General features: G+C 39.1%; 1 protein-coding gene across 1 annotated transcript; it reads left to right on the forward strand.

The window, feature by feature from the left end:
• Window positions 1-22: 22 nt before the first annotated feature.
• On the forward strand, window positions 23-13,456 carry LOC136252645 (NEDD8-activating enzyme E1 catalytic subunit-like). The gene is made up of 14 exons (XM_066045169.1): window positions 23-187; window positions 236-316; window positions 364-446; window positions 498-578; window positions 6,936-6,979; window positions 7,048-7,112; window positions 7,754-7,832; window positions 8,159-8,238; window positions 8,282-8,384; window positions 10,188-10,355; window positions 12,778-12,896; window positions 12,950-13,044; window positions 13,091-13,209; window positions 13,259-13,456. Exons 1-14 carry the CDS (start codon window positions 65-67, stop codon window positions 13,354-13,356), a joined length of 1,338 nt encoding a protein of 445 aa, XP_065901241.1. The 5' UTR covers window positions 23-64; the 3' UTR covers window positions 13,357-13,456.
• Window positions 13,457-13,938: the final 482 nt, after the last annotated feature.

Raw genomic sequence — 13,938 nt, forward strand, 5'->3', positions numbered from 1 at the left:
GCGTAATCCAAAAACAGCGCATAAATAATTAATTAACGGTAGTTTTTGTGTCGCATGCGCGGTAATGGAGGTAGGGTGTTCCCCGATCAATTCGTCAGCTAGCCAGGACGACAGGTGGAATCATTTACAAACTGTTCTCACCAGAACTAGCCCCTTAGCGCATCCGGAATTCGAGCCAAATGAAGAGGTAATGAAATGTAATTATTAGGCGCTAATTGCAACTGTATTCCCACAGACATTATCGTTCATACAAGACACTTGCAAGTTGTTAGTAGTGGGGGCGGGAGGATTAGGATGTGAACTGATGAAAGACTTGGTGAGTAACTGAAGTATTGATCCAGTTCTAATTAGAGCTCACCACAGGTTCTAATGGGGTTCAAGAACATTGACGTAATCGACATGGATACCATTGACCTGTCAAACCTGAATAGGCAGTTTTTGTTTAGGTGGGCTGTTACCATGGTAATGTTTACACTGTTCTATTGTCGTGTTAACAGGCCAAAGGATATTGGACGTCCTAAGGCAGACGTGGCAGCAGAATTTGTGAACAATCGTGTTCCTGGTGTAAGAATAAAACCGTATCCTTTAGTGTAATTAGTATAATAATACATACCAGTAAGTCTTGCATGATCAGACTGATATACTTCTGTCTGTTTTGAGTTGCTTTGTTTTTCTGGCCTTCACAAGGCAGACTTGTCATGTGAGACTACACGTCAATATGGTTTAACCACAATTAGGCAATTAGGTAGTACATGATTATTTGTGATGTTGTTATATACACTCTTGTAATTCTATGAAATTACGTGAGACCAAGTATAGCATCTGTGGATAATCTTGGTAGTAACCTTAATGTGTAACAGCTCCATTTCACATGACCTCATATAGAGACTCTTCAGTTATATTCTCCAGTTCTCACTCTTAACCCTAACCCTCAACCTAACCTCTACCTTCCACCATACTGTAGAAGACAAACTGTCATATTCTGCCTTGGAGTCTGTCCTTTAACACAGCTCTGTATCTCATGGCCTCGACTCATTGGTGCATTGAGCATGTGTTTTAATAGCCATATTAGATACTGACCTGTCAACAATCATCCTGAGGTACATACCTAGAGGGTGTCAATCTCTTAGTCCTCGTACATTTAGTGAGAAGGTACTCATAATTTCATATGATATACCCTTACATCCAGTAAATTGGGCCACACACACACACTACATACCCACATAGTATATAATCTAACAGACTATTGAGTATTGTCATAAATAATTATCACAATTAGCTAGTAATAAATACACTATATCTCTCCTGTAACCATCTATCCTATTGACCACACAGAGTTATAGATTACACTATGTACAACATTACCACACACTACACACACATTGTATACAACATGCACACACATACACATATACCATACACACCACACACTATACACACCACACACACTACACACATACACCACTCACACTATACACACCACACACATACACACCACACACTATACACACATACACACCACACACACACACTATACACACATACACACCACACACTATACATACTACACACATACACCACACACACTATACACACATACACACCACACACTATACATACTACACACATACACCACACACACTATACACACATACACACCACACACTATACATACTACACACATACACCACACACACACTATACACACATACACACTATACACATACACACTATACACACACTACACACATACACACTACACACATACACACCACACACACTACACACATACACACCACACACACTAACACTATGCCAGCATTACACACATACATACTCATCACAGAGGAGGTTGGAAGTGTAATAAGTGCTACGAAAATTTTTTCATGTTAATTGCATTTTTGAGATTGCAATTAGGTCGTGTATAGCGTGTATTGAAGGAGGGTAGCAACATTAAATGGTGGCCTTTCTAACCTTGTTGGTGGCTGCCCATTGTTGCTATCGTTCGTCAGGAAGCTTTCTAGTCTCATGTGATCCCTGACTAGGACGCACGCCACTACAGTCTTAGTGAAGTGCACTGCATAGGATGATTTCTTAGGTGTTACTGTTTTCGCGAGCAGGACTCCTCTCTCTTTCTTTCTAGCTGGTCAGCAAAGACATTTACTGCATCCGTGGCCTGGCGCATGATTTATAAGTAGCCCAAGTTTTAAACACTAACTTCTTCAGTGGGACTTAATGGGGCTCATTGTGCCAATGCCATGTACTTGTCATATTTCATCATCGGGAGGTATTTCAGCACCCAAGGAGGTCCAGTACGCTTTCAATACAAAGCCATTGGGCTCACATGCACGTTTCCAACCTCATCAGATGATGACAGAAGCCACTCATCCTGGTGGTCATGTAGTACATTTAGTAATGGTTAACAAGTTGTGTTTATGTTATTAGTATGTGTAGTCAAGTGTGTACTACCTCACCACCTGCCACTACTACTGCTACTACTACCAGATGTTGTGATGTGGTAGTTGGCTGACACCAACTGATACCTCTAATAACCTTTTCTGTTAGACATTTAGTTGTAGTAATTCTTGTGTCATCCACCACTAGGTAAAGCAACAGAGGTGTGTCTGTTTGTCTGTCTGTTTGTCTGTCTGTAAAGGACTTTGTGCATGTTTCATGTTGGCAAACATTTTTGAGAACACAAATTCTAACTTACATGGTTATCTCGTAATTCACCAAAATGTACACTCAATTTGCTGATATCGTTGTATCATTCATTTCTCAAATAATTCAATTCCCTCAGAACTTTGTAACAGCTTTGTGGTAGTGTCTAGTATTCTACTTGTGTACATGATTAGATCACAGACTTTTCAATGCCCCAGATGCTATATTGCATGTGGAACTTTACGAAAGATGTTGCATGTATTCATACCAGTACGCTTGAAGTCTACTATATTGGAACAGTTCACTACAGCTATCACACTATACCCCACTCACTGCCAATGAAATGGTTCAGTAATTATTTGTGTTCTTTTTGTTATCCGTGAGAGCACATGTTGTGTCTATGGTAACCATGGGTTGGCTTGTTGTGTCTAATAGTGCCTGAGGGCTATTATATGTAACAATAATAACATAACAATAGGGGCCTGGGTCCTGGGGGAACATATGACAACTGTCCTTGTTGCACATAATGAGTGGAGGTTGATCATGCCACAAGTGTGATCTCATAGTTCAACCTCAACACTACATGTCCCAGATCCCTCACAAACCTTTCAACCACCCCAACATGGTTTTCCTAGAAGAACCAATGCTACATTACTTGCAAATATCAGTACTGTATTTTTCTGAGATGTTACGTTTTCCATAACGTCGTGCACTAATGCACGAGCATTGCATAACTATAGTTTGAATTTTATTTTAGACACCCATGAAACCTCGTATCTCTAACAATCACCTCTTTCTACTACAGATTTTAACCCTGTAGGTTTCAGAGACTCTGGGTTGAAGCTAAAATACATCACTGTTTATTTGTTGGTCTGATATAACTGTTGTAGAAGATGACGGTTAGTCGGGTAATACAGTGACAAACACTCTGCCAGCCACTGCCAGCTGAACCAGCAGATCTATGAGAGCAGGTGGTCCCTCCGTTTTTCAGATACACACACACGCATTTAGCACAAAATACAAGATCTCGGAAAAATACAGTAGCTCAACACCCAACAGTACATATACCAGATAGATCAGGTACTCTTGTGAGAATTGTTACAGCCTCCTCCCCTCCCCCCCCCCCAGTGGGGTATTGCTAGTCCTCTCCTTTGCCTGTAGTACATCCATACTGACACCTTAGTTGTTAACTGGTAGGTGGCGATGTCATGTTACGGCTGTGGTGACTGCTTTGCTATGTTATGACATCACCAGTGCTGGAATCATGTGACTTAATGCTTCTACACTGATTGGTCCCCTCCCCAGTGTACTCATGTCAGTTGCCATGGTGATGTGACAGCCGCAGGTCTAGGTTCTCATGGGAGGACTATTCCATTAGTTGTGATAAGATGTGTAGTGATAATGGTGACTTAACCAGCTCTACATGATGGAGTGCCTCATGTACACTGTTTCTCAGTATTAATAGTCTAGCATGTTTCCTAGCCTATTGTAGTACTTTCTTGGCTGACTAAATTTCATTTTGGTTCGACATTTTTTTCTTTCTAATAACACTTGTGTAGATAGCATTGCAATTTCATTCTCTTAACAACACAATTTATCATCTTATAAAGTGTTCACAGTCTCTAAGACCTTGCTTGCCACAGTGGGTGACCTCCTGCCGTACTGTATAGTAGTTGCTAAGTGACCAACAATTAACTAGTGTACCTGCAGGCTACTAATAACATGTGTTAATATTATTGTTTGTGTTAAATATTTATTGTGTTGACATTGTTGTTATTTGTGCTAAGCTTGTTGATTTATGTGTTATTGATGTGGCCTCAGGGTGACGACATGTTGTTGGCATGTACCCTATAACAACTATTACTTGGTGATTGTGTGGTGAACATCATGTGATCACTGATAGTACCTGCAACATGTAACACACAAGATTTTATGTTGTTCAAATAAACTGAACTGGAAACCAGGACACCTTGATGATCAGGACACCTTGATGATCAGGACACCTTGATGATCAGGACACCTTGATGATCAAGACACCTTGATCAATAGGTTGGTCCCATTATGTCCATATTACAGCAGTTACACTAGAAGAACAACTGAATTAAGGACGTACATGTCAGTAGTTTTGCAAGGCACAAATTTGGAACATTCGAGCTCTTGTCTCCTACAAAGCTCCTTCTTACTATGCTCGTCCAGTATTCAAGTCAGTCGTATGATAGATTCGTATGTAGGTTAAATCCATTTACTGGGGTCAGTGACAAGTGAAAATGTACAGAAGATAACACAAGTGGCTTGAATACTACAAGTTACTAGTCCAGTTTGTGTTGTCTGTCAATTACTCAGACCCTCACAATCACATTCATACACATTACACACATAGTGTACACATATCATATTGCAGTGTTGGTCACAGCTGGTTGTAGCTGGAGAGTGTTGTGGTCTGATAATGAAGAGTTGGTCAGTTTGTTGAGGTAACCACACTAGTCCTACACCTGCTGTTAACTGGTATGGTCAGTTTGTTGAGGTGTACCACACTTTGTTTTGATATTCATTACTGTATCACATTTCCAGTGTTATATTGTGTCCTGTACTCCATGAGCCAGTTAGTGGAGCTGTACCATACTACACTGTTATATTGTGTCCTGTACTCCATGAGCCAGTTAGTGGAGCTGTACCATACTACACTGTTATACTGTGTCCTGTACTCCATGAGCCAGTTAGTGGAGCTGTACCATACTACACTGTTATAGTGTGTCCTGTACTCCATGATCCAGTTAGTGGAGCTGTACCATACTACACTGTTATACTGTGTCCTGTACTCCATGAGCCAGTTAGTGGAGCTATACCATACTACACTGTTATACTGTGTCCTGTACTCCATGAGCCAGTTAGTGGAGCTGTACCATACTACACTGTTATACTGTGTCCTGTACTCCATGAGCCAGTTAGTGAAGCTGTACCATACTACACTGTTATAGTGTGTCCTGTACTTCATGAGCCAGTTAGTGGAGCTGTACCATACTACACTGTTATACTGTGTCCTGTACTCCATGAGCCAGTTAGTGGAGCTGTACCATACTACACTGTTATACTGTGTCCTGTACTCCATCAACCGCTTGGTACAGATTGAATTATTGTCTGTAGTTTATGTGCGCTCCTCTGGCTGTGATCAAGGTAAGTTATTTATTATGGAGCCATCTCAACTGTATTAGTGGTCTTGTAATCAGGGAACTGACTTTGTTGCTGAGCGTTGCATCACTGACACATCTCACCTCTATTGCACTGAGCGATTTGTTGTAGTAGATGTTATTTATCAAACAGTACGTCAGTCATATAGCAGTTAGAGTTACTAGTCTGTCTCCTCGTAATGAAGAAGTCATTACGCTATTAGTGAGTGAGGTCATCTTACACAGTAGCACATGTTGTACTGGCTGAGTAGTAGTAGTAGTAGTATGAGATAGTGTGGGCTAGTGGAGTATTATCAGGTAATGGACTACATCTTGTTGTTACTGCCAGTAACATGATATAACAGTTGTAGTGTAGTACTAGATGAATTGTTATCAGTGATCCGTATGAGACCTTACATGATCATGTGAGACCTTACATGACAATTCTCTGTTAACTGCTACCAGCTAGAGTTGATTATTGTTCAGTATAGTGTACATGTGTCACTACTACTACCGGGGGGTGGGGTAGTATAGTGTACATGTGTCACTTACTACCAGGGGGGTGTTTTCTAGTGATGTGCAATATACCGAAAAATTATCGACATTGCAATACTTTTTTTCCATACCGATATCGCATTAAATCTCAATATTTTTATAACTGATATCAGTATTTATCGTATAGTCAATATTTTGCTACAATTTTCAATATGTTGAGTACATATTGAGTAATATTTTGATAATTTACAACTTTTGGTGTGTGATTGTGCAATCACGGTAGAAATGAAGCTCAGTTCTGTACAGTTTAGCCATTTTAAAAAGCATCTACCAGTTTCCAAGGCTTGTTATTACCTTCATCACAAACTCTATAAAGCATAGCCGCTAATTATAAACATTTGCCCCACACAATTAATCAAAAGAAAAAATACCGAAAAAGTATCGAAATTTCAATATTTTACCAATTATCATATTGATATCATACCAAAACCAAAATCCTAATATCCCACATCACTAGTGTTTTCTATATCAGTAACCTCCCAAACAAATATAATAACACAGACAAATGTAATAACACAGATTGTAATACTGTTCACTCCTTAGCTACACTAGTCACTGTTGTCCCATTCAGGATTATGATGCTGACTTCTATAGACGTGAGTGAAGGGGTGTGGTCATGTTGTTACTATATTTAGTGTGGGTGTGATCACGTTACCATTTTTAGAGTTCCATATCATTGTCTGTGGACTGGACTCTGTAGTTGCTAGGCGATGGATGAATGGAATGTTGGTAAGTTGGAGATCACATGATCTAGCACTTGGTCCGGGTATTGTACACACTAACCTACTGACCTTGACAACATGTCATTATTGTCCCTTCCATATAGGGTATTGTACACTTAATATAACCTAACTAGTGATTCACTGATTAATCAGTAAATAATCGGAAATCAGTTATTGGACAAATTTCAGCATTATTGGTAATTATTGGCAGATTATTTAGCTGATTAATTTTACTGACCCTGATGCTATTGTTGTCATAGTGATAAGACAAAATAGAAATGGTGATGTTACAAAATACGCATGGAATTTTGGTAAACACAAATATCAGATCAGTTATCGGTAATGGCCATTCTGTAAATTTCAATATCGGATAATTGGCTAAATATCTTATCGGTACATCAATAAACCTAATCTCCTTGACAACAGGTCACTATTGTCCCTTCCAGAGAGGGTTATAAATAACATCTCACTTTCCCTCCACTGATTGATTAATGGAGTAGTAGTCAAGTTACTAATAGAGCAATTAGTTACAAGTTTTGCCATTCAGTTAGTAATATAACTTAACTCCTTCACAACAGATCACTTATCCCTTACAGAGAATCACTATTGTCCCCTCATATGTTATTGTCTACTCTTCCTCCACTACAGGTCAGCCTACTAACCTATACTGATGATGGACAGTTAGATGTGTCCAGTGTGATCCCACTAATTGATGGGGGCACTGAGGGTGAGGATGATGTCATTGTTGATGGTGTAATGATGACCTCTTGTGTCTCTTGAAACTGGTAGTGTATTAAGCTGTGTGTGAAGCCTGGTGAATATATTTTGTAGTAAAAAAGTTCTGTGATGTTATGTAGGTGTGAGATAGTCCAATGTTGAAAGCTGAGCTTGCTAATATGTCTGAGACCTTGTTTATGCTCGTGTTGTCATTGTACAGAGTAAATAATTAATATTTGAAATTTGTAAATTTTATGTTATACCACTTGTTTATCCAGGCTATACTATTGCCATTGTGGGCTGTGTTCTCTAATTATCAGTACCCCAATATTACAGGTTTCAAAGGTAATGCTAGAGTCATCCTTCCTGGAGTATCAGCTTGTATTGACTGTACTCTGGACCTGTATCCTCCACAGGTTAGTGGGTGTGGCTGGATCACATGATTATCCCCTCCTTCAGGTCAACTACCCCCTGTGTACGATAGCCCACACCCCCAGACTGCCTGAGCATTGTGTGGAATATGCTAAAGTGTTACTGTGGCCTAAGGAGAACCCTTTTGGAGGTGAGCTGTCTCATGTGATCCTAGTGATATTACATACAGTTAGGAGGTTTGACCAGCTTACAATAGCTTCATGGCAGCTAGGCACCATTGGTTAGGTATACCATAAGGCAAGAAATTTTTGTGGATTTCATGGATGTATGATTCACGAAAATACATGTCATGAGGAATACTATTTATGTGCAAGGTTTCATGCTTTAATGAAAAAGTGCACAATTTGCTAATATTGGGGGCTACACTGCTATAATATTCCATAAAAATTCTACATTTGGGTAATCCACAAAAAATTTAATGTCACAAAAATTTCTTTCCCTACAGTAACCTAGCCTTCAGTATGACCCTAAATGTTTCCAATTAGCTGATACAATTTTTTATTTAGTGGAATATTTGCTGACTGAGTTGACTGACTGACTGACTGACTGACTGACTGACTGACTGACTGACTGACTGACTGACTGACTGACTGACTGACTGACTGACTGACTGACTGACTGACTGACTGACTGACTGACTGACTGACTGACTGACTTACTAATTCCTTCAGACAAGTGTAACTCAAATGGCTAAATTTACTGATTTGATTTTTTCACTGCTAGATGTTACTTTAGTGCCTACCACAGTACGTACAATGCACAAGTCATGGACTTACCAGTGTCCTCCTTTGTGTCTCATTTCTCTTGTTAATTTGCGGTAGCACACTGTGGCTTCCCTGTAGCTGCTAACTAGCTATCATAATCATCATCATCAGTTTCCATAGTAACTGGAAATACTTCTCGTACCATTCTTTGTGAGTAAAGTCAATAAACAGGCTGAACAAAACTGGAAACCATGCGTAATGACCACTTGACTTTTCAATGGTGTGTGTTCTGATTAGTAATGCCACGATATGAAAATTTTAATATCACAATAATCATGATATCGTGGGACTATAGTCACGATATATTAAATGAATTGAATATGTTAGGACAAGTTCTAACTATAACAATGATGTGACAAAGTTAACACTTGTTTTTTATACATCATCGCAGGTTGCCATAGAAATATCCTCAAATATTAAGTCACTTTTCACTAAATAATTTGTGTTTTTTCGTATCACAATATAGCCTTTTCTCTATCGCGATTATCATGAAATGCTTCTATCATGATTATCAGATATATCGGGGCATCACTAATATTAATGTATGACATGTGGTGATGTGGTAGATGTATGGACTTACCAGTGTAGTAAACTAAGTAAGTACAAGGGAAATTAGGAACACTCATATAGTAAAACAAGGAGGTTGACTGGTGGACATAGAAATTAAATGTTCACTAGTATATCTACAGGTGTAGGCAACCTCCCTTGTTTCCCTACGTTTTTTTTTTCTAGTCAAATTTAACTTTTTTTTCTTCTCATTTTTCCTTCTACTTGTAATATAAATGTACATGTTGTGGGCAGGTTGGTGTTTATTCATTAGTGGTTGGTAATTCCTAATGTCAGAGGATCAGGGCAAAGCTGTTTACTACTCTCTGTATTGTTCCCTGAAATTGACAACTGAAAAAAATAATTCTAAGAAAAGTGTTAGCAGGTCACATGACAAACCCACAATAATGTGTGAGGGATCTGAAAGGACCTCTGCAAGAATGTGTGTTTCAGCTCATCATGCTATCAAATGAACAATACCATATCAGTGAGTGTGTTAGAGGAATATTGGCTGCAGCCGGGAGTAGGTTAAGCCACTTGTGTAGTAAATTAACTGAAATTTTGTGTTCCAAACTATATTGATATGCCAGTGTGTAATGTGTATTTGTGTGGCTTCTCAATAGAGGGTGTATCTATTGACGGTGACAACCCGGATCATGTGAGCTGGTTACTAGAGCAGGCAGAGCAGAGGGCAACTCAGCATAACATCACTGGAGTGACCTACCGACTGACCCAGGGGGTGGTAAAGAGGATTATACCGGCTGTCGCTAGTAGCAATGCTGTCATTGCTGGTAAGTGATAACTAGTGATGTTTTGTGGTGACCTTTTGGGATGGGTGACCTTTTGGGCCTTTTGAGATGGGTGGGTAGATAAAAACAGTGGACCCGGGGACCCTGGGACCCACAGAAATTCAACTGTTCTTGGAACTTTTTATACTTCACAGTATTCTATACTTGTACTATGTACCTCTGCAAGCAGTCTTGCATGGTCAATTCACTTTTTTTTCCCTTACGGCGTCTCGCACAATGTTTACACTAATTAGAAATTATAAGCGCCTCTGAAAAAGTGTCTAAAGCTGACTGCATTAATTACAGGTCACTCGCTATTTTCCCAGAGTATTTGTTTACACAATGTTTCTAATCTTTAGTAGCTAGGTGACATGATAGACTAGCATACTCATTGTGCCAGCAGGCGAACAATTACAAGCTAAGCAACTTCCAGCAGCTCTTCATACATCATGATGCATTTGTACAATGTTCCTAAACTACTCTAGTAGCTAGGCAGCATAATAGACTAGTATGCTTACTGTGCAGCAGGAAGTGGCCTATAAATGCAGTCAGCTCTTTCAGAGGCGCTTATAATTTCTAATTGGTGTAAACATCGTGCGAGACGCCGCGAGGGGAGAAAAAGTGAATTGGCCATGCAAGACTACTTATAAAGGTACCTAGTACAAGCATAGAATACTGTGAGGTGTATAAAATTCCAAGCAGAGTTGGATTTCCGTAGGTCCCCAGGTCCCCTGGTCCCGGATCCTTGGTCCCCAGGTCCACTGTTTTTACCTACCCGGGATGGGTGACCTTAACATCTGAAATGACTGCAGGTATTGTCAGTACACTAATCTTGATAATATTATTTTATGAAGTATTGAAATATCTTACTATATCAGTCTTGGATGTCATTTGCAAACATTTTTCTCCGATGTGTAAAATTATTAAACACCTATGCAGTATAGCAGACAATTTGTCTGTTTGTGAGTTCTTCCATTTAACTAGATGACATGCTTGAATGTACCTGGTGTATAGTCCATAGTGACTGTTTATGGAGTTGTTGTAATAAGGGAGTTGTGTAATGTTATTGTGGTGAGGTGGGATGATGTTCCCATACATTTGGACTAGTTGATAGTTCCATTCAGTGATCACAGTACACACACAAAGACAAGTTATTGTATAGTGTACTCACTATATGTTAGGAACTGACCTGCTGATGTGCTGTAGTTTATTCCATTTTGTTTACTTCATACACTTGTATCACTGAAAGTTGGTAATTCCTAGTAACCTTGTCATGTCCCAGAACCCTAACAATCAGCCACTCCAACAACAACTTTCCTAGCTAAGAAGCAAATCCATACTTCTTGTGTTAACACCAGCCAGCCTCATGTAGTTCTGACCTCTGCCAATCCTGGTACAATGGTTTGTGAAGTTGTATGGGTTCCATCAGTAATGTAGGGAGCATTTGAGCTAATAAAGGACTCCCTCAAACTACTCATTACACACCAGGAATTATTATAGCATGTGTATGCACACACACACGTGCACACACACACGTGCACACACACACATGTTGTTCAAACACTGGAACAATTCTTTGCAACCAGGTGAAAACCAAAAATCAATGTTTAAAAATTTGCCTCATTACTGGTCATCCTAACAGCAGTTACTTCCTGTGTATCATGACATAATCTACATGACTATGGGGGATACACCTGCCATGTGGTTTACTAGCTCAGCAGATCACTGACTGCTGTGTTGGGTTGGTGGCCGTGTTGCTAGGTAACATTTAATGTTGTTGATTTAGCAAAAACTTCTGCAAACAGTTGTGACCTTGTTGTGGAGTTGTTACAAGTGCTCCTTCATTAAACTATTATCATATCTGATCATTGTGTAGTATTGTGTGGCAAGTTGTGGTTGTATATAACCTACTGATAACTGGTGATGTAATACCTCTTGTGGGTAGGGTGTGTATCCTGTTACTTCAATAGCTGATTTAGCAGAAATCCATGACATGTAAACAAGTAAAATGTATTTCATGTTGCTTGCACATTGCACAGCAATTATTATAAACTTACCCATACTAACAAGTTATCATCTTGATATGGTTTGACATGTTAATATTAGGGAATTATTGGCAAATACAGTACATCAATATTATCCCTTACATCATGATATGTGACCGGGCCTGCGATAATAGGGCATGTGGGCACATGATTTTTGCTTGCTTTTTCACACTTTCATCACTCATAACATTTTGTATCATTATGCTATGGCATTACAATTTTCAGCTGTTAGTATGCACTTAATTGGCACCACGATGCAAGTTACAGAATGGAAATATACTTTTCCAGTACTGAGATATGACCTGTAGTATGATGGGGTGTAGTTTGTGCCCACATGCCCTGTTTTCGCAGGCCCGGTCACATATAATACTTCATAATAGCGGCATGTACCAGTGAGGTATTCAAGATGGCTACTAGCTGTAGTCCACCCCTCAGCAACTATATGGTGTTCAATGATACTGATGGAGTGTATACTTATAGCTTTGAGGCTGAGAAGAGGGTGAGCAACATTTAGAACAATAGCTACTGGTTGTCATTGGTTACCAACACTAGGAGGATTGTCCAACATGTTCCATCAAACCAGTTACCATGACGTTCCATGAGGATGCCACCCTACAAGACTTGTATGATCACCTGATCCAAACCTTGTAAGGATTCTAATTGTCACCTGTCATTGTGCAATGTGTTAATTAGTCAGATGAAGTCTCCATCATTGACAACGGTTGTCAATGGCAACAACAAAACACTTTACATGCCAAATGTGCCATCCATTGAACAAGTTACCAAGAAGAACCTGAAGGAAAAATTGACAGGTGGGCATCTATTAGAAGTGTGGCTGGTTTCTATAATAACATGTTACAGTACTTGGTATCCAAGACAACCATGAGATTGTGGTAGCTGATCCAACTTCACCCAAACAAGTGATTATTATAATTAGACTTACTTTTGATATGAGTTAGTATTTCACATTTTCACTGTAGTTCGTGATGAATTGTACTTATTTATCATTAATTCATGTACTTCATGATTTTTAATTTGAAATAACCGTAATTACAATGATTTGTAATTGAATTCGTCCTGTTTGCAATTGAGTTCGTCACTTTTGCAATTGAATTGGTAGGTTTTGCAATAGAAGTCCATAACAAGAATGGCGTATCAACAGCTTCTACTCAAAAACAATTAATGAATGGAACAACTTACCCACTGTAATAATTGATCACGATGATTTGAACTTATTTACTAATATTACTATAGACTCTTAAATCATTGTAGCTAGCTAATACTTATAAATCTTTGTAAATTTTTTTTTTCCTGGGCACGGCAGCAGAGCTGCCTGCCCAGTAATAATAAATGAAATAAATGGCAACTGGAGAAAACATGATGTAGCAGCTGCTACAAGAACTTGTTCAAGTACAACAGTAGTAAACAACTCTTTATAAGGCAATAATTCTTCCTCTACAGCCTATCCAGCAACATCCCTATACAACTGTAATCTTTGTAACTACGTAGCTAAATTCATTTTATGATTGCTTTTTTTCCTG

Source organism: Dysidea avara, chromosome 4 (genome assembly GCF_963678975.1).
Source record: "Dysidea avara chromosome 4, odDysAvar1.4, whole genome shotgun sequence".
Lineage (NCBI taxonomy): Eukaryota > Metazoa > Porifera > Demospongiae > Dictyoceratida > Dysideidae > Dysidea > Dysidea avara.

Bases quoted from the DNA above. Each gene is read 5' to 3' on its own strand.
- LOC136252645 (XM_066045169.1), top strand. From the start codon at position 65: ATGGAGGTAGGGTGTTCCCCGATCAATTCGTCAGCTAGCCAGGACGAC. The intron at 8,385-10,187 runs GTGAGCTGTCTC...GCTTCTCAATAG, and splicing joins TAAGGAGAACCCTTTTGGAG to AGGGTGTATCTATTGACGGT. The intron at 13,210-13,258 runs GTGGGCATCTAT...AACATGTTACAG, and splicing joins CCTGAAGGAAAAATTGACAG to TACTTGGTATCCAAGACAAC.